Below are 26,470 nucleotides of genomic sequence, written 5' to 3'. Positions count from 1 at the left end.
TTTAACACATTTTACAAATTCCATAATGTACATATGCATGTAACACTAAAGCGATGAAACGCTTATAATTTTTTTTTCAATTTCCTGTTTATCCCCAAAGTGAACTATCAAGAAGAAAAAAGAATAAAAATAATAACTAGATGAGATCTCGTTGCGAGCAACGAGTAGGTCTTCCGTTGAATTTCTCGATAAGATGAGATGTGATTTTGACTGAGATATTTGTTAAAAGAGAATGACATTGAATTTTCCCTAGTTAAGGTTAAAGTTTCTCATTTTTATCACGATATTCTGAACATCTTTTGTTTGATAAGGCTTATGAAAATACTCCCCCTTTTCGAGACATAAAGCATAAAAAATATAGCATTTTGGTCCCTTGTGACCCCTAATTACGTTATATATGATAAAAATATTATCATATATTGTTGCAAATCGTTAATATGAATACTTTTGCCCCAGTAATGTATAACAAAATATTGATCATTAGAGAGTTATAGATAAAAGACTTTTGGCCCCTCTGAGCCCCTAATTTGAAGGGTCAGCCCCTTTTTCTTGATATTAAATGAAAGGTCTTGTGATTTTGAAGATTTTTTTATTCAACACTTATTCAGAGATTTCTATTCGTTGTGGAGATATGCTAAATAAAAATATTTAGGGGCCACTCCTACAAGTCCTTAATGGGGCCGTTTTACAAAAATTCAAAGTATGCATATTGTTTAGAACATTATTCTGACCATCTTTTGTTCAATATTGCTTATCAAAATATTCCCCCTTTTCGAGATATAAAGCGTCAAAGATGTGACATTTTGGCCCCTTCTGATCCCTAATTACGTAACATATTATCAATATATTATCATTTATTGTTGCAAATCGTTAAGATAAATACTTTTGCTTCAGTAATGTATAACAAAATATTGATCATTAGAGAGTTATAGATAAAAGACTTTTGGCCCCTCTGAGCCCCTAATTTGAGGGGTCAGCCCCTTTTTCTTGATATCAAATGAAAGGTCTTTTGATTTTGAAGATTTTTTCTTCAACACTTATTCAGAGATTTCTATTTGCTGTGGAGATATGCTCAATGAAAATATTTAGGGGCCACCCCTACAAGTCCTTAATGGGGCCGTTTTACAAAAATTCAAAGTATGCATATTGTTTAGAACATTATTCTGACCATCTTTTGTTCAATATTGCTTATCAAAATATTCCCCCTTTTCGAGATATAAAGCATCAAAGATTTGACATTCTGGCCCCTTGTGACCCCTAATTACGTAACATATGGTCCTAATTGTATCATGTATTGTTTCAAATCGTTAAGATGAATACCTTTGCTTCAGTAATGTATAACAAAATATTGAGCATAAGAGAGTTATAGATAAAAGACTTTTGGCCCCTCTGAGCCCCTAATTTGAGGGGTCAACCCCTTTTTCTTGATATCAAATAAAAGGTCTTGTGATTTTGAAGATTTTTTGTTCAACACTTATTCAGAGATTTCTATTCGTTGTAGAGATATGCTAAATGAAAATATTTAGGGGCCACTCCTACAGGTCCTTAATGGGGCCGTTTTACAAAAATTCAAAGTATGCATATTATTTAGAACATTATTCTGACCATCTTTTGTTCAATATTGCTAATCAAAATATTCCCCCTTTTCGAGATATAAAGCGTCAAAGATGTGACATTCTGGCCCCTTTTGACCCCTAATTACACAAGATATGCTTAAAAGTTTATAATGTATTGTTGCAAATGGTTTAAAATTTTAAAATATCGAAAAATCAAGCAGAAAAAATGATAAAATTTTTTGGTCACACGGGGGATCGAACCCGGGTCGCCCGCGTGACAATCCAACGCGCTAACCATTTAGCCATTGAGATCGCCGCTTCGCGTTTTCAAATGCATATATCTCGAGATTGGCTTTTTCGATTTTCAAACAAATTACATATTTCGCTTCTGCAAAAGGGTCTCTATTCAATTATAAAACAAAAGTATAAAAAAAGAAAAGTTGAAAAATTGCGTTTTTTAAATTCGCTTCCGGTATCGACCGGAAGTATTGATGACGCACGAAAAGGCGATTCTGCAACGCTATAAGTCATGAACTATCATCTCCAATTAATCTTCAGTTCATATCTTGAGCAGTTTTCGCTACTAAATCAAGACAAAATTGCATTTTAAAATCAGAAAATTATCCATATCTCACGACCGGAAGTGACGTCATAAAAACGCTCAAAAATCTATCAAGATCGATTGATTAGCTATTACATATGAAAATTTCATGTAAATCGGCCCAGCCGTTTCTGGGAAATCGCGTGCACAAAATCGGTTGGAAGAATAATAATAATAATACATTTAATAATAGAGAAAAAGAAACCGAACGAAAACAATAAGGTCTTCCGTTGGAAACGGAAGACCTTAATAAAGGTAAAAAAGAAACCGAAGAATAATAGAAGGGTCTTCCGCTGAAGACGGAAGACCCTAATAAGAAAATTGAAAAAGAAACATAAGAATAATAGAAGGGTCTTCCGCTGAAGACGGAAGACCCTAATAATAATAATAAGAAACAGAGTAAAAACAATATGTTCCCCAACTTCGTTTGGGGAACATAATTATATTCAATAAGACACACTCACTCTCACATACCAGCTCACACACCGGAAATGAAATAGATATGAACTGTTAACTCAGTTTAAACCAAATCTGATACTTTACATAATAACGTTTAATATTATAAGCAACAAAATTGATTCAATTAGTATCAGATCTCAATTTAAATAATAATTCACCGAATTTTGTCTTAAAAATCAATATTTAGGAAAAGCTTAATTGACTTCCAAAAAGGATAAAATATATATTCAAAACTTAAATGTGCTGTGGTATTTGCTATTGAAAGTTACTCAAAGTTATTCAAAGTTACTCAAAGTTACTCAAAATTCACAAATTGACGTCAAACACACGTCCTAGAAAATACGCCACTGTGCTCTCGTCCATACAACTCCGTCTAGGTCCCACAAAGTTCCGTGGTCCTCAAATGGTAGTTCCTTAACTGCAGAGCCCCGGGACTTAGCCTCCCGCTCCGCTTATCCTACCACGCCCTCAATAATGTCGACCTTTGGATATGACGCACGTGGCCCTCCATACCAAACTCGTCAATAAGCCTCAAATCTCTATCGCTCGTCAACTGACCCTCAGCACTTCCAATAAGCTGTAAATTGTCTCCAAGCCCCTTACGCACTGAAATTAATTTATATTCACAAAAACCTAACCTAAAAGACCACTGAAACCGGAAATTTATAACAGCAAACCAACTATATACATTATTCGAACACGCTTACCGGCTAGAACTGCACAAACACGCTGCAATAATCCTCCTGACAAGTTATATGGCTACCCGTTAATTCGGTGCTATATATCACCGATAATATTCGCCACTTGTATAAGTCATGCCGGAGAAACTGCAACGTCGCACACCTCCGGCTGGTCACGCTAACGGATACCAGACTAGCTCTCACCAAACTAACAAAACCAGTCCCTTTACATACTAGTGACCTAACAGTCTCAAAGGTATGGAAACCCGTTAGAACAAAATTAAAGTAATATATACAGAAAATAAAATAACCAATTCACAATACATGTATACTGACGCAAATAAAATATGTCAATATGGATATTAAGATTTGATTTCTTATTCTTAATTATGTGTATAGAAGATTCTTTTTATATGGAATATTTATCACACTGTTATGATGATTTTATGAGTTTGTACAAGCTAGACCTCATAAATTTTTCATTTCACATGCTGAATACTATCATTTAGTAAAAAAAAAAGAGGAATTTCGGGAAAAAAAGAAAGAAAATGTATCGTCCTGGAATCGAACCCGGGACCTCTCACTTGAGAAGCGAGAGACATACCACTACACCACGGAACTACTGTACTCCTGCGAAAATTATATGAAAAGATGAAGTCACTTACATGTTTATATTCACGTTCGATATTGTCAAAATTTTACACAATGCATGGTGTCTAATTTAACCTTTATAAAACATAAAGTCCGCCGAGAACCTGTTTTATACGCAATAACTCTCCTTCATGCCCCTGTGCTAAAAATAGCGACATGTAATACAATAAATACTAATAAAACAAACTGGGCGGGACACTTTGAGAGGGGTGAGAGAGGTCCTAGGGACTTTTGGTAAAAAATAAACATTGCAAAAGATTAAAATCCTCTTGAAATATTGCCCGAAAACAGAATGTATACATTTATGACGTTGAACTTCGACCTTTTGACCTCAAAATCAATAGGGGTCTTCCTTAAGCCACAGAAAGTTGTTATGTAAAATTTCATTTCAAAAGCTTAAAGGGTTCTCGAGATATCGCGCGGAAACGAAAGTGTTATAACAGACAGAATTTGCGAATTTATGACCTTGATTTTTGACCTTTTGACCTTGAAATCAATAGGGTTCTTCTTTCGTCCATAGGGAGTTGCCATGCAAAATTTCATTGCGAAAGCTCAAAGGGTTCTCGAGATATCGTGTGGAAAACGAAAGCGTTACAGACAGACAGAATGACGGACGGACGGACAGACCCAAATTAATATCCCCCACTTTTCAAGCGGGGGACAAAAAAGAGTGGCTGGTAAAATGTTTGATATGAATAATGGGGACAATCAACATCTTAAAGAACATTTTAAATTGACTTACTGTTTTTTTCAGAAAGGTTTCGAATTTGGATAAAATTATATCCCACTTTCAGGTATACAATGTGCCAATTTGAAAGTAATGGGTCTTCCTGGGAAAACATCTAAGCACAAGTGTATTCATGGACTCCGATCATACAAAATACTAAATTACACGATATCTTTTTTGATGCACTTTTGTCTTAGTCAATTAATAAGTTTTCATCACATTAGCAATAAACACTATTTCGATTTCCTTCATTTTTAGCTTACCTGTGTTGCGTTTGCTGAATTTGTTATTTAAATTCAAAAACGTTAGAAAAGACACAAATATTATATCAATTAATATGAACTATTTATTAAGAACATAAAATATGAAATATGATATTTTCAAGTTTAAATTTAGATATTTTCCTTTAAAAATTATTTACCAATCTAATAAAAATCCCTGTTCACTATAACATCCGTTAAAAATCCTTTCTACAATTTTACAATACAATTTTAGTCCCTAAGTACTAAAACAACTAGTAAAAAATACCTTTCAACAATAATTCTCATGAGAATGTCACCCTTAACGGCTGCCGTACCTCTCTCTATCTAGCTCAAGAACCCGTATGTTATACAAACGTATCTAGGTAACTAGGTCATAGCAATACCTATTTATTTACAATATACAACTTGTATCATTAAAACGGTAATAAAAATACGATAACATTTATTTTAAATACATAACATTATAACAAGAAAACAGTACTCGAGTCAAAGTACAGGATAATAACGAAATTCTTAATACAAATTATGTTCAGATCGGGATCGGAATCGCAGTATAAAAACATGTGATTTCCCGGTAAAGTCAAAACATCTTCCTTCACAGTTTTGGATAAAAGTTGCAGTTTTCCAAAATTATAGACATACTCATATGAATAGAGGTAATTAAGTATGTAAAAATGAATATGATAACTTCGAAATTAATAAGCATAATATGCATTTATACAGTAATCATGCATAAATTCCAGTTCGAATTTCCTCGACATGTCACAACAAAGTATAAGACAGGAAATATCGTACATTGTATGCAGGAATACGCAATTAACATTTCACATTTATCACACTTTCCCCCGCTTGGACTACATTTCGTCCTCGAAATGTGAACAAAAACATATATACAAAATCTATCTCATATTATCTATCTGTGACAGTTAGACTCTAGCTCAAATATCATTGTAGGATAAAGGTATTTTTTTAAAAAATCTACATTCATAGTGTACACACATAAACTACATTAAAAAAATCGTCACACATAATCATAGTGGATATATGTAGCTTATTTACTTCATTTCATCTTTTACCTTTTCAACCCAGCTGGGCATTTCGGCGCACATAAACTGCTTTAGTCTGTCATGATGTATGACCTCTGTTTTATGTTTATTTCTTATTTTGTAGACCACTGGGCCAAATTTTTCCGTTATCAGATAGGGGCCGGCCCATGGGGATTCGAATTTCTTGTGATTTGGTTTCAATTTATACACAGGCTTTCAACGGGCATGGTATTCTCACTGATGCGAGTGTCATAGTCTCTCTTTTGCCTCTTTGTCTGACTTTGTAATTTTTTCCGGGCTAAGTGATAAAGTTGCTCCATCTTCTCTCTCAGGTTTTCATACTGGTCGGCGGTGTTTTTGTCATGGTCATTTGGCAAGGGATATAGAATACTGATCGGGGTATTGACATACCTACCAAACATTAGCATGTTTGGGGAATATCCAGTACTTGGATGAGGTGTGCTTCTGTATGCTGCCATCAGAATGCTGAGATATTTATCCCATTCATGAATGTTAGTTTCGATAAAGCTTTTAATCATCTTCCCTAAAGTTTGATTGAACCTTTCAATCAGGCCATTAGAACTGGGTCTATATGGGGTTGATCTAGTCTTTTTGATTTGGAGAAGGGAACAGATTTCTTTAAACAGATCACTCTCGAAATTAGATCCTTGATCTGTATGAATTTCCAATAAAGTTCCATAGCGTACAATAAATTCATGTACTAATTATGAGGCAACAGTTTCTGCATTTTGGTTTGGAATAGGGTGAGCTTCGATCTATCTCGTGAAGTGGTCTATAACGAGTATAAATTTGTTCTGTTTTTTCGATCTAGGTAAAGGTCTTATGACATCTATGCCTATCCTAGCGAGGGGATAGCCAACGCGATAATCACATAATTTTGCCCTTGGGGTCTTGTTGAGTTTCTTCCATCTACTGCAAGCTGGACATTGTCTGACATGGCTTTTTATGTCCTCTCCCATCATGTACCAGTAGAAATAGTTCTGTACTTTCTGAATTGTTTTATTAACACCTTGGTGGGCGGAGAATAGGTCATCATGGCACATTTGAAGGATACTTTGCCTTAGCACTCTTGGAACTAAGAGTTGTTGAACCTCTCTTTGTTCTGTAACAACTAATTTTCTGTAAAGAATTCCTTCCTGTGCAATAATAGATCTCCAGTTCAGCCAAAAGTTCCGAACAGCTAGGCTAAATTGAGATACTTCATCCCGTGATGGTAGTTTCTTTTGATCTAACCACTGATGAAGAATCTTTAGATCTGAATCTTGTTTCTGAAAGTCTATCATTTCTGTTGGTGTAAATTGCTGCATCCAGTTGCAGGTTTGGTTCAGATTGATAACTCTTGTACTGAGAGAATTTCCATTTTTGCTGAGGTCAGTCACATTATCAATGTTTTCCTTGAAGTCCTGCCATTGTTCATTCGAGTTTTGGCATTCCGTACACTGTGATTCTGTGTCATCATGAGAGCATTTTTCTGGAACTCGAGACAACGAATCTGCATTCAGGTGTTTCTTGCCTTCTCGATGTTCTATTTTAAAGTGATACTGTGACAAAACTTCCAACCAGCGAGCTAATTGTCCTTGGGGGTCCTTAAAGTTGAAAATTCATTTCAAAGAACTATGGTCAGTTCTCCGCAGAAACTTCCTTCCAAGTAGATAATGTCGAAACTGGTTGATGAAGGTAACCACTGCTAGTAACTCTCGTCGTGTTACATTATAGCGTTTTTGATGTTTATCCAGTTTCTTTGAGGCATATGCTATAACTTTTTCTTTGCCTTCTTTCATTTGCGACAGTACTGCTCCAATCCCATTATCCGAAGCATCTGTGTATAATACAAAAGTTTCCGTAGAGGACGGGTATGATAATACTGGAGCATCACATAATGCTGCTTTCAGAATATGGATGGCTTCTTCACATTCTGACGACCAAATGAATTTCTTGTCCTTCTGTGTCAAGCTGCTGAGTGGTGCTGCTATATCACTGAATTTGTATATGAACTGTCGGTAATAATTGCAGAGACCGAGAAACTGTTGCATTTGTTTCACATTTTGTGGAATCTTCCAATTTTTAATGGATTCCGTAATCTTGGGGTTTGGTTTAATGCCCTCTTTCCCGACAATATGTCCTAGGTATAGTACTTCTGGCTGGAAAAATTCGCACTTCGAAGGTTTTAGTTTAAGACCTGCAGCTCGGAGTCTTTGAAGAACCTCATTCAACTGTTTAAAATGATCTTCCATATTCTGGCTAAAGATAATGATGTCGTCAAGATGTATCAATAGGTGTTTCCACTGCATTCCTCTGAAGATTAATTCCATGCATCTATGGAAAGTACTTGGTGCTGAGCATAGACCAAAAGGCATCTTTGTATATTCAAAGAGTCCATATTTCGTTATAAAAGCTGATTTTTCTCTGTCTTTTTCCTCCAGGACAATCTGCCAATACACTTTGTAGGTCCATTGTAGAAAAGATTAATGCACCCGCTAGACAATCTAGACACATGTCAATACGTGGTAGAGGATAGGCATCTTTACGGGTGCAGTCATTGAGTTTTCTGTTGTCAATGCTCCAGCGGACTGTTCCGTCTTTTTTGCGAACTAATTCCAAAGGTGAGGCCCAAGCAGATTTGGAAGGTTTAATAATTCCATTACGTAGCTGTTCTTTTAAGTAGGTTTCTTCCTCTGCCTCAAATCCTTGAGGTGTCCTTCTAAGTGGTTGTCTGATGGGAGCTGATCCTGAAGTACTATCTTATGAGTAATGACAGAACAGGAACCAACATCTGTTTTGTTTTGAGCAAAAGCGTCCTTGTTAGTTAACAGTATCTGTGCCAGTTTCATCTTGTCTTCACTGCAATAAATTTTCCCACAACTTTTTTTCATACAAGTCTTTCAAATACTCGGGCAGCTGAGGAATATCGACCTTGCTCCGCAGCAACCGTAGTACTGTATTTCCCGTATCATTCCAGTCAGTTGGAATTCTTGGGTGTTCACTATTGCCATCCACTGCCAGCTCATGCGATTTATGGCACTTATGCTTCACCATATCTGGCGTTAAGGGGTATCCACAAGAATCTATGATCTCGGTACATTCTTGAACTGGATGTAATTCTCCTAAAAGTTGGTTTTTCTTCAGTTTTATAGGAAATTTGGAGGTGTTAACAACTCTCACTGGAATCTTCGGCCTGAAAGGGTTAACTAGACAGCGGCCCACATTTACAATTACCTCTTGTGAATCTCCAAACACTGGTTCTATTGCAGAAAAACAGGTGTCAATCAACTCAGGATTTTCACTTTTTCCAATTACCAATGCCTCAGAAGAAGGGGGTATGGTGATGGTCTCATCAACATGTAATCTTGAAACTTGATCCTGTTTGCGATCCACGTAACATTCCACCCACTTGCCTTGAATTTCCAAACCAGGTCGTGTATTAATGGTTACATCATGTTGATTGAGGAAGTCGCAACCAAGTAATAGGTCATCTTCTATTGGAGCCACATACATTTCCCATGCATAGGTTTCCTCTCCTATTTCCATTTTGACTTCCGTTATTCCACTTGTCCTCATTTTCCTACCCGCCTCTGCTACCACTAAGTTTCTTGGAGCTTGTCGCAACTGCGGACGTTTCTCAACAGGAATTTCCTGAAACCTTCTCTCACTAATCACTGTCACCTCTGCTCCAGTATCTACCACAGCATTCATCCTAATGCCCTCAATGGTAACGGGTATTCCAGGGTATGCTTTGCTCATCTTAGCTTCAATCCGAGTAGAGTACTCTTGGAAGGATTCACCAGCCGTCTTCTTGATTTGCTGAAATTCTCTTCTATGCGTTTCCGGTAGTGTATGATCACCAAATCTCCTGTTCATTGATTCTATTAGATACAACCATTCTGATCGGACTTCATGAGAAAGTTGTGTTACAAAGGTTAGAGCTTCATCCTTTATGCAGAAGATGATTTCTTCCCTCCTCCTCTCAATTGTCCATTTATATCTGTCTGCCAGCATCTCAAACTGAAGCAGGAAATACTTCCAGTCTCCCTTCCCATTAAATATTGGGAGTCTTGGTTTTGGTTCCTCACATCCACTCATGTTGGAGTTTGTACTTCCACTTTCATTTGGAATAGACCAGCTAGGCTGAGGATAAGTATTCCAACCTGGACGATTATTTGTGGTTTGAGGGGTCCATTGCATTTGATGATTTCCCTGGTTTGGTTGGATTACAGTTGATGGATATGTCGCGTTTTGGGCATAACTATTGTGGCCTTGAGAATATCCAAAATAGCCTTGAGGATGATGAGTGTAACGACCTTGATTGGGATACAGACCATTCTGACTTGACTGTTTACTGCTGGCTATCTTCAATGCTTCCTCCAATTCTCCAATTTTGCGTCTCAGACTCTCTACCTCACCTTGAGTTTCATTCCTGCATTCTTCATTGTCAATACCCATCATGCTTGGAATCCTCCTTGGGCTGTGCACTGGGGAACACACATTTTCCACCACAGAAGACGATTGAACTCCATGATTCAAAAACTCTACATCCCTATTTTCCCCCACTTTAAAACTAGGATAACCTAATTTTCTATTTCTTAACATCATTTTCCTAACTATTTTTTTTAACAATAAAAAATATAAAAAAAAAAGATTATTTAAATTTAAATATCCCACCGCTGCCACCAATTGTTGCGATTGCTGAATTTGTTATTTAAATTCAAAAATGTTAGAAAAGACACAAATATTATATCAATTAATATGAACTATTTATTTAGAACATAAAATATGAAATATAATATTTTCCAGTTAAATTTAGATATTTTCCTTTCAAAAATATTTAACAATGTAATAAAAATCCCTGTTCACTATAGCATTCGTTAAAAAACCTTTCTACAATTTAACAATACAATTTAAGTCCCTAAGTACTAAAACAACTAGTAGAAAATACCTTTCAACAATAATTCTCATGAGAATGTAACCCTTAACGGCTGCCGTACCTCTCTCTATCTAGCTCAAGAACCCGTATGTTATACAAAAGTATCTAGGTAACTAGGTCATAGCAATACCTATATATTTTTAATACACAACTTGTATCATTAAAACGGTAATACAAATACGATAATATTTATTTTAAATACATAACATTATTACAAGAAAACAGTACTCGAGTCAAAGTACAGGATAATAACGAAATTCTTAATAGCGAGCGCAGCGAGCGTCGCGAAGCGACGCTCGCGAAGCGAGCTCAATAGACTAACGTGTAAGAACAGAGGAAATTCGGATTGAAATCTGTACATACGTCAGCCAAATTTCTCTGTGCAACATTCCCAGAATTCCTGCACTACCCAATGTCCTTTGCGCGAATATTGCCGAATAAATAAATAAATAATAACGTAAAGCATATATCAGACTTTCAGTTTGTAGAAATCTTTCAAAGAAACAAGAAATAACTCTGCAATGTTTTTCGACAAAAATTGCACTAGTTCTATAGTTTCAAACAGACGCTCGGCTGTCTCCGTAAGCTCCGACGAGCTTTGTGACGTCGTATGACGTCACAGCTAGTCGAGATGTCTCATGCGGCTTGACGTTCGAAGTGGCTGATCTCAAGTGTTTTTGATGGTACAACTGCGCTCGCCCCAACGGTCACACCGTAAAACATATTACAAATTATGTTCAGATCGGGATCGGAATCGCAGTATAAAAACATGTGATTTCCCGGTAAACCGTAAAGTCAAAACATCTTCCTTCACAGTTTTGGATAAAAGTTGCAGTTTTCCAAAATTATAGACATACTCATATGAATAGAGGTAATTAAGTATGTAAAAATGAATATGATAACTTCGAAATTAATAAGCATAATATGCATTTATACAGTAATCATGCATAAATTCCAGTTCGAATTTCCTCGACATGTCACAACAAAGTATAAGACAGGAAATATCGTACATTGTATGCAGGAAAACGCAATTAACATTACACATTTATCACAACCTGACATGAAAGCCTGGGTGAGATTTCCTCATCATATTTTATCTGCCCGTCTGAAAAATTTTCGCATTTGGATTTCTTTTTCAGAACCATTACACCAATTTCAACCAAACTTGTTACAATGCATCCTTTGGTAAATGGAGTTCAATTTGTTGAATTAAGGGACCATGCCCTAATTCTAAGGAATTTAATTAAGAATAATGAAAATTTTGTGGCATGTATAAAAATCTCCATCCCCATCTTATTGAAAACACAACATATTTATCCACTCATTACTTACAACAGTGACGAGGAAAGGCGGGATTCTTCTCTGATATTTGACTAGATGAAATATTAGAATTATATTTGCTTATGTCTTATATAATTAGATGTAAGGGCTTTTAAAAATAACATTTTTTCCTCGTCACAATTGTTCATTTTTTTCATCTGAAAGTTCAATTAATAATAATATAAAGGACCAAACTACAATTACGTATGTTAGGTTATAAAAACTGTTAGATTCCGATTTGAGCCAAAAATTCCATTTAACGTGTTTTTTCTCTCACAGTAAACGATCAAACAATTACATAAAGACAGGTTTGGAAAACAAAATGTACTTTATGTCTTGAGCTTCTGTTGTATTGAATGTAACATGTATATTTGTAATGCATTGATTTCTTTTGATGTATCTCTCTGCTTTTCTCCATCTTTCTCATTTTTAACTATATGGAATACTCTTGATCCAAAAGATGATAAAGGAGGTAAATTCTAGATTTACCCGACCTATTATTTTGTTTTGCCTATATCAGACACATTGCAATATTTCAATATAGATAAATATTTTCATATTACATTCTGAATCAAAAGCAATTCTTTTAAAAGCATCTAAAATAATTTAGTGATAACGCTTCTTTTCACTTTGTATATTGAAAATCGAAAATGAAGAGAGATAACAAAACCCTTGTGTAACGTACTTCATCATACACAATCCATTCTTATCTCAATTTGAAATACTGTCATGGTTATATTTCTTTTGAAAGCCATCATGGGGTTTTAATGAGTGAAATCCTACATTGTTGAAGTACATGAAGTGTGTTTGAAAAATATCATTCATGCATTTTAAATATTATAAGTCAGCTAATGTATTTAGCTTTAGCTTACATTCTCCTCAGTGAAATACTGTAATATACTTCATTGCATTTCCTTTACGAGGCCTGTATTTACTCGAATGTTCATCTGACAATCAAACTAATTATCTAACATTTCGGGGATGTCATTTCAAAAAAATTATTACGACCATATTTGCCTTTTTTGTCGCTCCAATTATTTTCTAAAAAGGCAGATTTTTTTATGTATAGAGACTTACACATTTAACAGCATCAGCATCCTGCATACTAATTTGGTAGATAGGAAAGCTTGTGCTCTATGTTTTCTGAAACAAAATGTGCTGTAAAATCGATGAAAATATGCATAAATAATATATACTCGAAAATTGACGTATTTTCTGACCTTCCTGTGACCTCTGCGTATCCCGTAACTTAGAATCAATACATACACATACTCATGGTAACACAGTTTAACCAAGCTAACTTATTTTTATAAGATTACTTTAAACATATTTTATTGAGTAATTCAATAAGGATTGGGTAACAGGCAAGGTCTATGTATACCCTCTCCTTGTATAATAGGTCAAGATACAATAGTAGGTAATAATACATGTACATGATAATCAACAAAATTATAATGAAAAATAAAGATTCACAATCAAGTATTATTTATCAATATTATATTTCAAAAAAGATGAGAACCCCTTAACTGTATACATATTATTTACATACTGTTCCAGCTTAAAAATAATACAAATATTTGGAAAAAAATTATGCATTTTTCAAATAAAATATTTAATACAACAGTGTCTCAAATAAAGTCTTTTAGAAGATTTAATAAATTCTTGTACATATGAAAATAATTTACAATTTGTTTGATAAGAGTATTGACATTTTCTTTTTAAACGAGCGTCGAGTTCAAAAACAACATTATTTTTTACCAATAAGTTTCTTTCAACTTTATACGATGGGCAGTTGATAAAATAATGTTTAGTATCTTCAGTGTGAAATCCACACTTTTGACATGATTGAATATCTGATAAAAAAAATGATTTTTTTAAAATGTGCATTAAGGGGGGACCTATGTCGTTCTACGTCAAAGCAGCGTTATGTGACGTCACAATAGCGACGTTTGTTTTTTTCCCGCTGACTTTTGCAACTGTGAATATAGGCATAACATTGTTATTAATCAATAACGTACACAGTTTCAAGAAAAGAAATTTTTTTCATCATTTAAAACATTTTATTTGATTTATGGAGTTTGTTAATATTAGCATTCTCTTCCTTTGGTTGATAGTTCATAGCAATTTAAGTTGTGAAGAAATACCTCCATGATTTAAGGAATGAAGCTAAATTCAACTTATGTTATCCGATATAACATAACTTGGGGCAGTTTACGCTTTATAAACCGCGAAGAGGTTTATAAATAATCGTAAACTGTCCCAAGTTTTGTTATATCGGATAACATAAGTTGAAATAAGATTCATTTCTTATTATTTAATTTCAATGTAGACAATGAGACAATATTTCCTCCAGAAAAAGGCTTCAAAGTGAGCATTATTTTAAAAGTAACGTCAAGCGGAGTGATACGTTATTGACGTAGGCAAGTTATGTTATACGAAATGGATAAAACCGTTTAATCAATCAAATGACGCGTTACAACTGAAATTAAATTATATGCTGATATAAAAATGCAAAAAAAAATATAAGATAAAATTCAGCAAAGACAGCGGCTTAGATAAGGGAAATATGTTTAATTGTATGATTACCATTGATTGTATTTTCTGGATCAAACTAAGAAAAAATTAAGAAATGTACTTGTACCTATATTTACACATGTACTTATTGATTTATAGTGTATGTAGATTTTATTGTATAAAGTCATTTCTAGGTTCTATTAGGTGTTGGTTGTTGACGGGGAAAGGGGAGGGGGGTTAAATGATTAGAATGAATAAGAAGAGTTTATCTGTTTAAATTATTTCTTATCAAAACAAAATAATCGTTTTTTGCAAAATAGTTCTATAGCCAGATTTTTGTCAGTGCTAACTTACCTTTTTTTTAGTACAGAAAGGTCAATATTTATGACAGAAGAGTACGAAAATAAAAGAAAACGTCATATTTCTCGTTTATTTTATCATAAAGGTATAATTTTTTCTTTGTTAAAATAAAGAGATGGGTCATTTATTTTCAAAAAATATTAATTACAACATTTTCACACAAAGACTTTTTAAGATATTACCGTTATGCACGTCGGAATGGTAAAAAATACGACGAGGAAAACGGGGTGATACTTACATTGTGCTCCTTAATAATTTTTCATTATGAGATGAATTACAATGAATTTGCCTTTATTTTTAAGATACAAGTCTTATAAATTAAATACATGTTGATTTCGAATGTGATTTGACATTTTTGGTTCTTTTTAGCGCATATTTGGAGTAGAACAATAATGTCAGAAAATAATCTATTTTTAGCATTTCACACTGTTTTTGCACGTGCTCCTGTGTAAAAATAAGTATATAAAGGTATTGTTTTTAATAACTTAAAATTAGGAGCAAGTGATCAGGAAAGAAATATTAAAGTTTTGAAAATTTCACACAAAGACTTTTCGGACATAGGTCCCCCCTTAAGATTACTAGCATTGTTTCGCACTTGGCAATGCAAGATATTTTCTTTTCTATTACCAAAGTTAAAGTACCTAGAAGGTTTATTAGTTGCTCCCCAATTCTTAAGCTTTGCTTGATGGAGATTTTTTTTTACATCTTCACTAAGACTGTTCCAAAGTTTTATGTTTGAGGGAATAAAACTATTATTGTACGGCATTGTTTACAAACTAGTATACATAAGTTATTACATCCAGACCTTAGGTTGTATGGAAAACAAGGTTGAATCAAATCATACAAATAATCAGGTGCAGAACCATCAATCATTTCATACATCAACTGAAGTCTGTGTTTTTCTCTTCTAAGATGTAATGGTTCCCATCGTAGTTCAGCATACATACAAGTTCTGGATGAAATAACTCTTAGCCCAGTAATAATTCTGGCAGCTTCTATCGAAATTTTTTCAAGCAATTCTGAACTAATTTGGGTACAATTATCCCATACAACATCAGCATATTCTAAAATTGGTCTTATAAAGGCAAAATAAATTTTAATTAGTGAATTTCTATCAATACTATGTTTCAGTAAACTACATATATTCAATCTTTTACATGCCTTTTCATATATATTTAATATATGATTATTCCAAGAACCATCTGCTTGAAATTGTAATCCTAAATGAACATGAGTAATTGATTGTTTTATATAATCACCTCCATATCCAAACTGAATATTAGGATAACTGATGTGTTTTCTAGTAAAATCAACATAAACAGTTTTTGCACTATTAAAATCTACAGCCCAAGCTTTGGACCTATCTCTTATCTTTCCAAGATCTTGAGTAAGGGACATTGTTGGAGCATTGATATCATTGTCTATAATAGCAAACAAAGAAGTATCATCAGCAAACAGTCGAAAATTACAAGATATATCTTAAGCTATATCATTTATATAAAACAAAAACAAGAAGGGACCCAGTACAGACCCCTGAGGTTCCTCAGCATCTATTGTTTTATATAATGATGAAAAGCCTTCTAAATTCACTCTTTGTTGTCTTTCAGTAAGGTAGTTTTCAATCCAACCAAGTATATTACTTCTAAATCCAAAGTTTTTAAGTTTGAAAATCATTCCCTTATGCCATACCTTGTCAAACGCTTAAGAAATGTAACAAAATACTAGTATAAAGCGTATATCTCTGCCTCTGTCAAGGTTTGACATAATTTTATCATATATTTCAACTAATTGGTTAAAAGTAGAATCCCAAGGTTGGAACCCAGATTGGTATTTACACAATAAGTCATGTTTCTTAATATGATTAAACGTATATTTTAAAAGTATTTTTTCCATTAGTTTACATATAGAACAAGTCAATGATATTGGTCTGTAATTATTAGGTTATTGGGGACAGCTTTTATTTTTAAAAGTAGGTGAAATATGTGCTTGTTTCCATATGTATGGAAGAACTTTATTTGTAAGTGATAGGTTAAATAATCTACGTAGAGGTTTATATATGGAATAACGGGTTTCCTTTAATATTCTGGGAAGTATTCCATCTGGTCCATATGGTTTAAAGGGATTAAGTAAGCTTAACTGATCAAGAACATCTTAATCATTTATTTCAAAATCACAGATATAGTCTGGAGGTCCAGCTCCATGTTCAGGCAAATCTGGCTCATTTTCAATATGTGATATATTAGAGAAAAAAATATTAAATTCTTCAGCTTTATCAATTGGATGCATCAATATTCTACCATCTTGTGATTTAAAGCGGCTTGGTCCGATTCTAATCGCTAAAAATATATATTCGTTTTTCTTATTGAAAAATAATTGTCCATAAATTTTTTCAACTTTTGTAAAATTATATCCCCAAAGTATTTTTCTTTTAAAAGATATCAAAATTTAAAAGTTAAAAACAAAAATTTTTGTTAGGTCACACAAAAAATAATCCTATGTTGATCATTGTTTATATCGCGTGAAATCACCTTCGAAAAATTAAATTTATCGCTTACATGTTTATCTCATGAAGAACAATCCCGGGCATTTTTTTTCCACAATAAAGTACTTATATTACCTGTACACGGACAATATTGTAGCTCTTTTAAAAAATATCTTTTAAAATATCTGATTTTCCTTCATTCTTTAAATATGCATATTAATATAAAAATACTATGGACTATATTCAATTAATTTCTTAATTTTGAAAAGATGTATTATGACTAAGACTTTCACTAATAGAGAAAAAATATTCGGGTTTGAATTATCTTCATTATTACATGTAGATATAACAGGTAAGTTTATTTTTTTCAAAATTGACTTCACAACAGATCTTAAACTTCCGTCAGGAACTACTGTTTGTCAATAAGGTTTTTGATATGCGATTTTCATGTAAGGATTGTTGTAAAAACTATTAAATCAATCTTATAATTTATTTTTATATATTATCTATGTAATGGCGTACTTTTCGGGTTAAGCGGCTTTAATGGAGGATGGGGGAGAGCTTTGTTTCTTTAACCTTGCAACGGATTTTGCTATACGCCACCACTTTCCTGGAGGAATAGATTTGTCAATGAGTGAAGATACAAATTTAATTTTGTACTCCTTCCTACTTTTCCGTACTAAGTCTATTTCTTTGTTAAGGACCTGTCTGAATTTTTGCCAGTGTAATGGATTTTTAGTATGCTTTGCCTTTTTATGAATTCTTTTTCTTTGCCTCATTTTCCTACGAATTTCTGTGGTAATATATGGTTTATCTGATGGACGTATTGTAATAAGATTTTTTGGTATATGTTTATCTACTAAGGTTAGGTAAGTGCATGTAAAACTTTGATAGACTTCATTCATATTATTAGAGGTAAGCACTTTTTCATCCCAATTAACATTTTGTAAGTCGTTGTTTAGGCCTTGATAATTTGCATTATTATAATTTCTAACTGTGCGTTTGAAGGCATGTTGCTTAATATATGTTTGAAATGAGATTTCTATAGAGACAGGTGAAAGAGAACTACATATGGGTTCATCGACTACAAAACTCTTACTTTTGGGTAGATCACTAGTTAACACTAGGTCTATGCAAGTTCCAATATCAGTTGTAAAATTGGTAGGCTCTAAGACAACATTACTTAAATTAAGTTGAAGTAGTAGGTTTTTAAATGTATTATTCCCTGGGGCTAACATGTTTACATTGAAATCGCCTAGCAAAAACAATTTCATCTCTGTAACTTAAGAGCTCTCTCTCTCTACAGTACTTGTAAATTTATCCCAATAATCAGACCCAGAGTTGGGAGGTCTGTAGATGACTCCAACCAAAATCTTTAGATTTAGTGACTGGATCTCTGCCCATAATATTTCAATATCAGAAAAATTTAAATCATTTCTAACTTTAAAATTTAATCTAGTTGAAATGTACAATGCTACTACTCCACCATATCTATTTCTGTCTTTTCTAACTGGTTGATAATAATAGTAAGAGAAAGATTATTATTGTCAATACTCTGATCTTAGTGAGTTTCAGTAATTGCAATTATATCATTTCCTGAAAATTCATTTAGAAAGTAAACTACATACATTGTTGTGCACAATGTGTATTTTATAATCTGCTGGACCTGGGCTACGATCTTAAGGAAAAACATGAAAATTTAAAACCGACAAATATTCATTCTAAAGACCTTGCAACACCAACAGCATAAACTAAATTGAGATTAATTGCTACTTCTGTGAATTCTCTTAGCTACTTACCGAAGGCGTTTATACATAAAATTATCACGCAAGCCAATCGATTGATCAGCGTCATGAAATTGAAAAATCTGAAGTTATTTCTTACATTTGTAAACATGCATTGATTCCGCCAATCCACGTGCTCCAAGCCCTGTTTCTGTTTAGCTGTTTGTCCCGCCCTGCACGTGGTTTTTTTGGGAACCGTGCCAATACATTGATGGAGAAATAAAGTATATTTCCAATTTGTAATTTTATCTCGGACAAATACATTGGAAATGTAAATATTTTGGAATAAAATTGACATGATTGCAATGTCCTAGCTTAAACAAAGTCGAAAAAAGAACACTTGAATTACCTTTGTCGTTTAATTTGATAATTACAGCTTTTTGTTGAAGTTCTAAATTTTATCACTTTTAGTACAGTGAAAAATGCGTGTTTTTATAGTTTAATTGAAAGCGGTGCTTATTGTTTAAATTATCCTTTTCCACATGCCATCCAGCTTAACCCCACACCGTATGTTTCCGATTTACCCCAAGTGGCCAACCTTAACGCAAAGTTTGACTTTGTTCTATTTACCAATTTAGTAAGAAATCGTGTGTTTTCCTCATGCGAAGTATCGAGGGTGAATATTCCATAGGTTATCGCAGGTTTTTCCTCAAAAGGTTTCTTGAAATCAATATGTTTAATCTGTGGCCAGGTGTAGCGTTGACCTCTTCTGTGGTATAATTCAATCACGCCCGATTCACCTGTTATCAAAGTAAAATGTATTAAGTAATCAGTTGATTCAGCTATTTGTGATTATTAAAAAAAAATAATAAATTTGTTAAACCGTCTGTATCGCCCATCTATAACTTTTCTGGCCATAATAAATTGGGAATATATAATAGTTAAAACTACTTACACACAGTATTTCTCCCTGAAAAAATGTGTACAACAGAAATTTATAATTGTCTTCCTGCAAAATGAGGTCATTTTTTTTAAAATCTCCTCTGCTATCTTTTGAGATTCTGTACAATACAAACTATATTAGGAATGTAATGAAAAACATTTTTTTGTTTAGGTCCATTTAATGTTTCCTGAAATCATATAATGTTTAAATCGCGTAATTCAGGCCCACGGGCAAAAAATTTTAGTGGTTTTGGCGAAGTGGGGCTCGGCCAATTTTTTCTAGACAATCCAAAAAAAAAATCAGTAGCAATTGAAATTGAGGGGGCAAAACCATAACGTAGGCATATACGAAATCATTACAATTTACGACTATCAATCGTTCCTTTGATTGAGGAGAATCTTCTAATTAAAGTATTTCATTAAACCTGATATAATAACTTTAACTTTTATCATCATTATCAAACGTAACATGAAAATTCTTGTTGCTTTAAGCAAAACACTTCAAACTTCAACAATTAATACTCACGATTTTTAAGTGTTTTGATTTCTTGTTTAATGGACTGAACTTCATGGTAAAGATGATATAGTGCCCCACATCTTGACTTTGACAACTCTCGGTCATCTCTGGCCTACAGTGCATGGACACAGTCATAATATCTACATATTTTTAGTGTGGACAATACTGACACAAAAATTTCAAATTTTGAAATGCTGAGCATTTTTAATAAAAAAAAATTCCCATCCTTTGTTGAATTTATATAAACAATATATAGAAACTTGTTGCAATGGCAACGAAAAGCTATTTTGCCCTGATGATATTGTCTTCATTGTTTTTATGTATTCAAACATATTTCAAACATGCATGTAATCGTTAGGATGAAATTACGGATCGAATAGCTTTTTAAGCATACTATGTCTGTAAATATAACAAATGATTCGAATATTTGTTGAAATGCATAAAAGAATACTTCCGATTTCGCGAACATAAATACCTAGGTACCTCAGATAAATCTTACAGAGCATTGTGCATACCTTTACAAGAGAAGTGGTGGCATTAATGATGAACCATCCACTTATAAAAAGAATTGCAAAGACAGCTTTCTTTGAATTCATCGTTCCCGTTATCTGAAAAAGATACATATACAGTTACATCAGTTATGAATGAGTCCGATCCTCAGATTTATAAATTAGCAGTTAAGTAATCAAAAATACTCATAAAAGTATCTCTGAATCCACAATGTTATATAGATTTATCAACAGTATTTATTTAAAGATAAAAATTAAAGTTAATCATATTATTTAGGGAAAATTGTCAAATCTCCAATATTTTTTGCAGAAAAAAAGAATTAGAATATCAGTAATGCATTTTCAAATAGCAAATTGACCAACAAATATATTTTAGTTTTAAAAAAACGATAGTTATCCAGGCAATCAGAAAACTAGTATCCATATCAAGGACTAATTGAAAATCATTGTATGGGGAAAAGAAGTGAGGTAGTAACCATTAGCTACAATTCTGGAAACTAGAACTTATATCCTTAACTGGAAATTTCTCTTGCAGTGCAAATAGTCGAAATGGCCAAAGATATTATGAAGAAATGTGATTTAAGAGGGCTAAAATTTCTTCGACGGAATACATTATTAGTTATTTAGAGAATAAAACTGATCTTACCTTTTGAGGATGAGGATGTTCCAGTGATTCGTGTTCTTTCAAAAAGTTTGTATATAGCGGTGTATCATGCAGATCGAAAACACCTGCCTTATGAAAGATCAATGAAAAATTACACATTTTGTTTTGTTCTTAACCAACTCAACTAAACGTCTTTTGTGGAATTATAGATATATTAAATTTAAAAATACCTTAAATGTACGTTTACGAGAAATTTTAATGGAAATCGAAAAAAACAACATGCTATTTGAAAGATCATGTGAATATAAGATGTGCCAAAATCAATCTTTCAAACAAATAATTGGTTTACAATGCATTTGGTGTCATTTACCTGTTATTGACACGCGTCAGAGTAATTACGATGCAAAATTACAGAATTATAAACTAGAGTTATTTTTCAAGGAAATCAATTGCTATCTCGTTTTTTATGATAAAATATGAAATTTTACACAGACTTTTCCTCCAAGCAAAGAGCCATAGCTGCCTTGCAGACGACTCGGCCTACTCAAGTATTTAAGGAGGAATGCCACACCAAATTTTTATTTTATAGATCTGTGAGTCAACCTCTTTAAACAATGGTTTCAGCATTGAAAGGCCGACATTAGCTCTCAATTATTTTGTATGAATTTTTTTGTATTTTTTCAAAGAAAATGAAAAAAATTATTTCAATCAAAATAAGACGCTTTCTTGTAAACTTTTCGCTGTAAATTAATGCATCACATTAATATCTAATAAAATATGTGTAGAAAAGCCGTATAGATATTAATTTTTTTAAAATAAAAATATATTTATGAAAATAAAACACATAATTTGTGAATATTTTTTAAATTTGTGGTTAAAATTTTCTTAAAACCAGTCATAACTGGGGAGAACATGTTTGTCGATTATATTTTTAAAAGAAATTGAAACGAAATGGCCAAATTTTAGAGAAATTAATTTTTTTTTATTTTGGCCGATCCCGATAAGAATTAAACCGATCCCAACCATAATTGTATATTTATTGGAAATAAATACATTTCCCCAAGAGCACTAGTCTGATTAAGTGTAATAAGGATTTAAACATTAATGAACCTGACAATAAAATAGATTTCTTCATTGTAAATACAGTAAATTATCATTTTATTAATTTTGTATTAAATTTGATCGGGATCAGTTTAATTTTGATCGGGTTAGGTCCAAATATTAAAAAAATTAATTTCTCTAAAATTTCTCAATTTCGATTCAATTTCTTTTTAAAAAATATGATTGACAAACATGTCCTTAGATGTGACTAGTTTTATGGTGATTTTAACCATAGGTTTAAAAAATATTCACAAATAATGTGTTTTATTTTCATAAAAATTTTTTTATAAAAAAAAATTAAAAAGTCTAACAATCCTTTCTTTACATATTTTATTAGATATTAAAATGATACATTCATTTACAGCAAACTTTAACTCGAAAACATCTTCGTTGAATTTATTTAAATTTTTTCATTTTCTTTGAAAAAATACAAAAAAATTCATATAAAATAATTAAGAGCTAATATCGACCTTCCATGCTAAAACCCTTGTTTTAAAAGGATGATTCAAAGATCTATAAAATAAAAAATTAGTGTGGCATTCCACCTTAAATGGAAATCACCTGTTTAAATTTCTATTGATAGATACAGGTACCTTTTCAATTTAAGTTCAAACAACATGAATGTAATTATTTGTGGACCAATGTTAAGTTTAATAGCTGCAAGTTTGTTACATGACAACAATTTTACTTGTTAAATACTCTTATTCTAAACAAGATTGTTAGAAAATTTTTAAAAATAATACAAGCTAGCAGCTCTATGGCTTGGGGTCATTAAAATAGTTTAAGACTGTTTTTCCCGAGATACTTTCAAGGTGTTATGTTGTATTATATATCTCTTACATTATTTATACATGTATTATAAAAAAAATAATAAAAGAAAACGTAGGAAAAATGCACAGAGAAAAAAATAAAATCGTAGAAAAGAAACACGCACTGCATGTGAGACTGGAACTCACAATCATTATGTCTACAATCCAGCAATCATACCACTAAACCACGAAGTTATGTGATTTAAAGGGATAAAATTAAGACAGATTGTGGAATCTTGAAATAATTTAGAAGAAAAATTAAATACATATTTTCAACATTTTCAATATGAAGACCACCTTTAACCAAAATTATCTAAATGTAATGAAGTGCAGTCATATCCAAAATTTTTTTTTCAGAAGTTGTTTTTCTGGTTAAGGGTGGTCTTTAGCTACAGTTTCACATTGTTTAGGGGGGTACCTCAGTATTTACTATATTCTCCGTATAAACTGAACGATTTTTATATCTATCATATGAGGGAACTATCAATATTTGAATATTATTTTTGTGTGATTTGCTTTAAGGCATGTATAAACTAACATTGTATGACAAAAAATTTGGTTAAGTAATGTATTTAAAAATCACTACTAGAGTAGGCTAAAGTGACTATCAAATGCGCTATGGCTCTTTTACTATATAATGAAATGATTATGAAGGGTATGTTATGATAAAATATTACACTGTTAAATCATAATTTCATGACAAAAATATTTCAATCTGTGTAAAAATGGGAAAATGCGTCTACACTTAAACATGAGGATATAGAGATAACATATGTATTTGTGCTACTTGAAGATATATTGGGAAATATGCTCATCATTCTTACTTTACCTTGTTCTTGAAATTCTGTCTTCGTTGTTTTGGAACTATTCTTAGAAACACCATCGTCTCAAGCCACGGTCCGGAGTCCGCATATAGCTTTCTCCTGCCCGTGGCTGCTTGATCACAAAAAGTGTCATCTTGAATATTTACGCCTCTCTATTGTGTTGCCATATTCAGTCAATGACAAGTTTTGTTTCCATCGCAATTGAAATCAACAATTTACATTAGCAGTATTTCGTACACTGCGATTGGGTATTGAAAGGTCGCACCAAAGTTCATTATCCGACTATGCTTTCCTCGCATTGGTCAATATTTTAAAGAGCTACGAAATATTCTCTTCTCATGCACCACGGCCAGAATGGGAAAGGATCGTAAAGTTTGGCCGTGGTTTGCGACGATGTAGAAACACGTGCGCAGATTTATGAATGGGCTAGAAGTAAATAAGGAAGGTGTACAGTAGCATTTCTGCAATTCTGTGAAATTCTTTCCTTTTGGACTTTCCAATAGCAAAACATGGCCACTGCCATCCTTTCTATAATTTTGAAGGGCACTCATCTCTTATCAACTCCTCCTTTACTATACTGAATAAAATTTAATGATTCTTTCCCTATTTTTTATAACATCGTGCCATTGTGACCTACTATTTAAAGTTTTGATCTGACACTTATTTCGGGTCTCCAAGAGCATATCATGGACTTTGCCATTTTAATCATATGGGAGGCGGAAGGTATCATTTTGAGAACTCAGTGTTCACAGTACCTCTAGTTTTCTTTATATTCATCTAACATAGAATAATTACAACTCTTTTCTTTTTAATTTGTATTTTATTTATTTATTTTTAGGAAAATCCCTCTGTAGACACTAGAAAATCGAGAGAAAAAATTGCCAAGTTGTTTTTCTTGCCCAAGGAAAATTTTATGTTGGTAAACGGAGATTACGGAGCTCATCTCGGCGATTGTTGTCTGTATTGAGAAAGACAAATTCCCACATTAAAACTTACAATCTAGCATTGTATATCCCAAGATGCAACATGTGTGCAGTTTTGATTGGGCTTACATTACTTGACAGGCCTGTAGGAAGCAATTTTAGTTGAGGTGGGCAACAATTTATACCACAAATTCCTTGACAAGCAAAAAGAAAATAAAGGTCATCAAGGTGACGTTTTATTGAGGGGGACACATGCTATATAATGTACTAAAACACAAGGACTACAAAACAAAAAAAATGTTTTAAGAAAAGTTGCAATTTTGTTGTGTATTAATGAAAAATAAAACAACTAAAATCCAGAGGATTCTGATTAGAAATGTCTATTATAAGAAAAAAATTGATATTTTAATTGTTTTATTTCATTCGTTGTAGACATGCATACACACAAAAAATCTTTTATTTTGAAGGTCCTTGTAGCACTTTGCAATTCAACCCTCTTAAATGTACTGCTGTAAGAGTGTGAGTATTTTAGCCCTCCTCCTGCAAAGGTATACAATTGTTGATTGGGGTAGAGGGAAACAGTCGATCTGTTGGACCGGAGTGCAAGCTGTCGTCCAAGGCCGTAAGATAAGCCAGCTACGGTATTAAGCATTTTATTTACATTTTTTCCTCAGTGAAATATTGTAATATACTTTACTGCATTTTCTTTACTAGGCCTATATATATGCACTTGTGTGTTCAATTGACAAGCAACCAAATTATGTGTATACTTTTCCAGATTTTTTTCAGGGATTTCATTTCTAAAAAATATTACTACCATATTTGCCCTTTTCGTCATCGTTCTAATTCTCTTTTTAAAAAAAAATTGCTGTTTTTTTTTTATTTATATACATTAAGGAGTTAGGCATTTTACACA

General features: G+C 32.9%; 1 protein-coding gene across 1 annotated transcript; it reads right to left on the bottom strand.

The window, feature by feature from the left end:
- Nucleotides 1–19,730: 19,730 nt before the first annotated feature.
- Nucleotides 19,731–21,388, bottom strand: LOC134277702 (uncharacterized). Its single transcript, XM_062760028.1, has 4 exons — nucleotides 21,300–21,388; nucleotides 20,794–20,896; nucleotides 20,281–20,295; nucleotides 19,731–20,125 (listed from the first exon to the last, which is right to left on the bottom strand). The coding sequence occupies exons 1-4, from the start codon at nucleotides 21,378–21,380 to the stop codon at nucleotides 19,854–19,856; spliced, it is 471 nt and encodes a 156-aa protein (XP_062616012.1). The 5' UTR covers nucleotides 21,381–21,388; the 3' UTR covers nucleotides 19,731–19,853.
- Nucleotides 21,389–26,470: the final 5,082 nt, after the last annotated feature.

Source organism: Saccostrea cucullata, unplaced genomic scaffold, assembly GCF_032062105.1.
Source record: "Saccostrea cucullata isolate Sc308-1 unplaced genomic scaffold, CSIRO_AGI_Scuc_v1 ctg1189, whole genome shotgun sequence".
Classification (NCBI taxonomy): Eukaryota; Metazoa; Mollusca; class Bivalvia; order Ostreida; family Ostreidae; genus Saccostrea; species Saccostrea cuccullata.
This window is presented reverse-complemented; position numbering and strand designations above follow the sequence as displayed.

Excerpts from the sequence above, each read along its gene's own strand:
- LOC134277702 (XM_062760028.1), bottom strand. The coding sequence starts at position 21,380 with ATGAATTCAAAGAAAGCTGTCTTTGCAATTCTTTTTATAAGTGGATGG. Across the intron at positions 20,897-21,299 it reads CCACCACTTCTCTTGTAAAG|GCCAGAGATGACCGAGAGTT; the intron begins GTATGCACAATG and ends CATGCACTGTAG.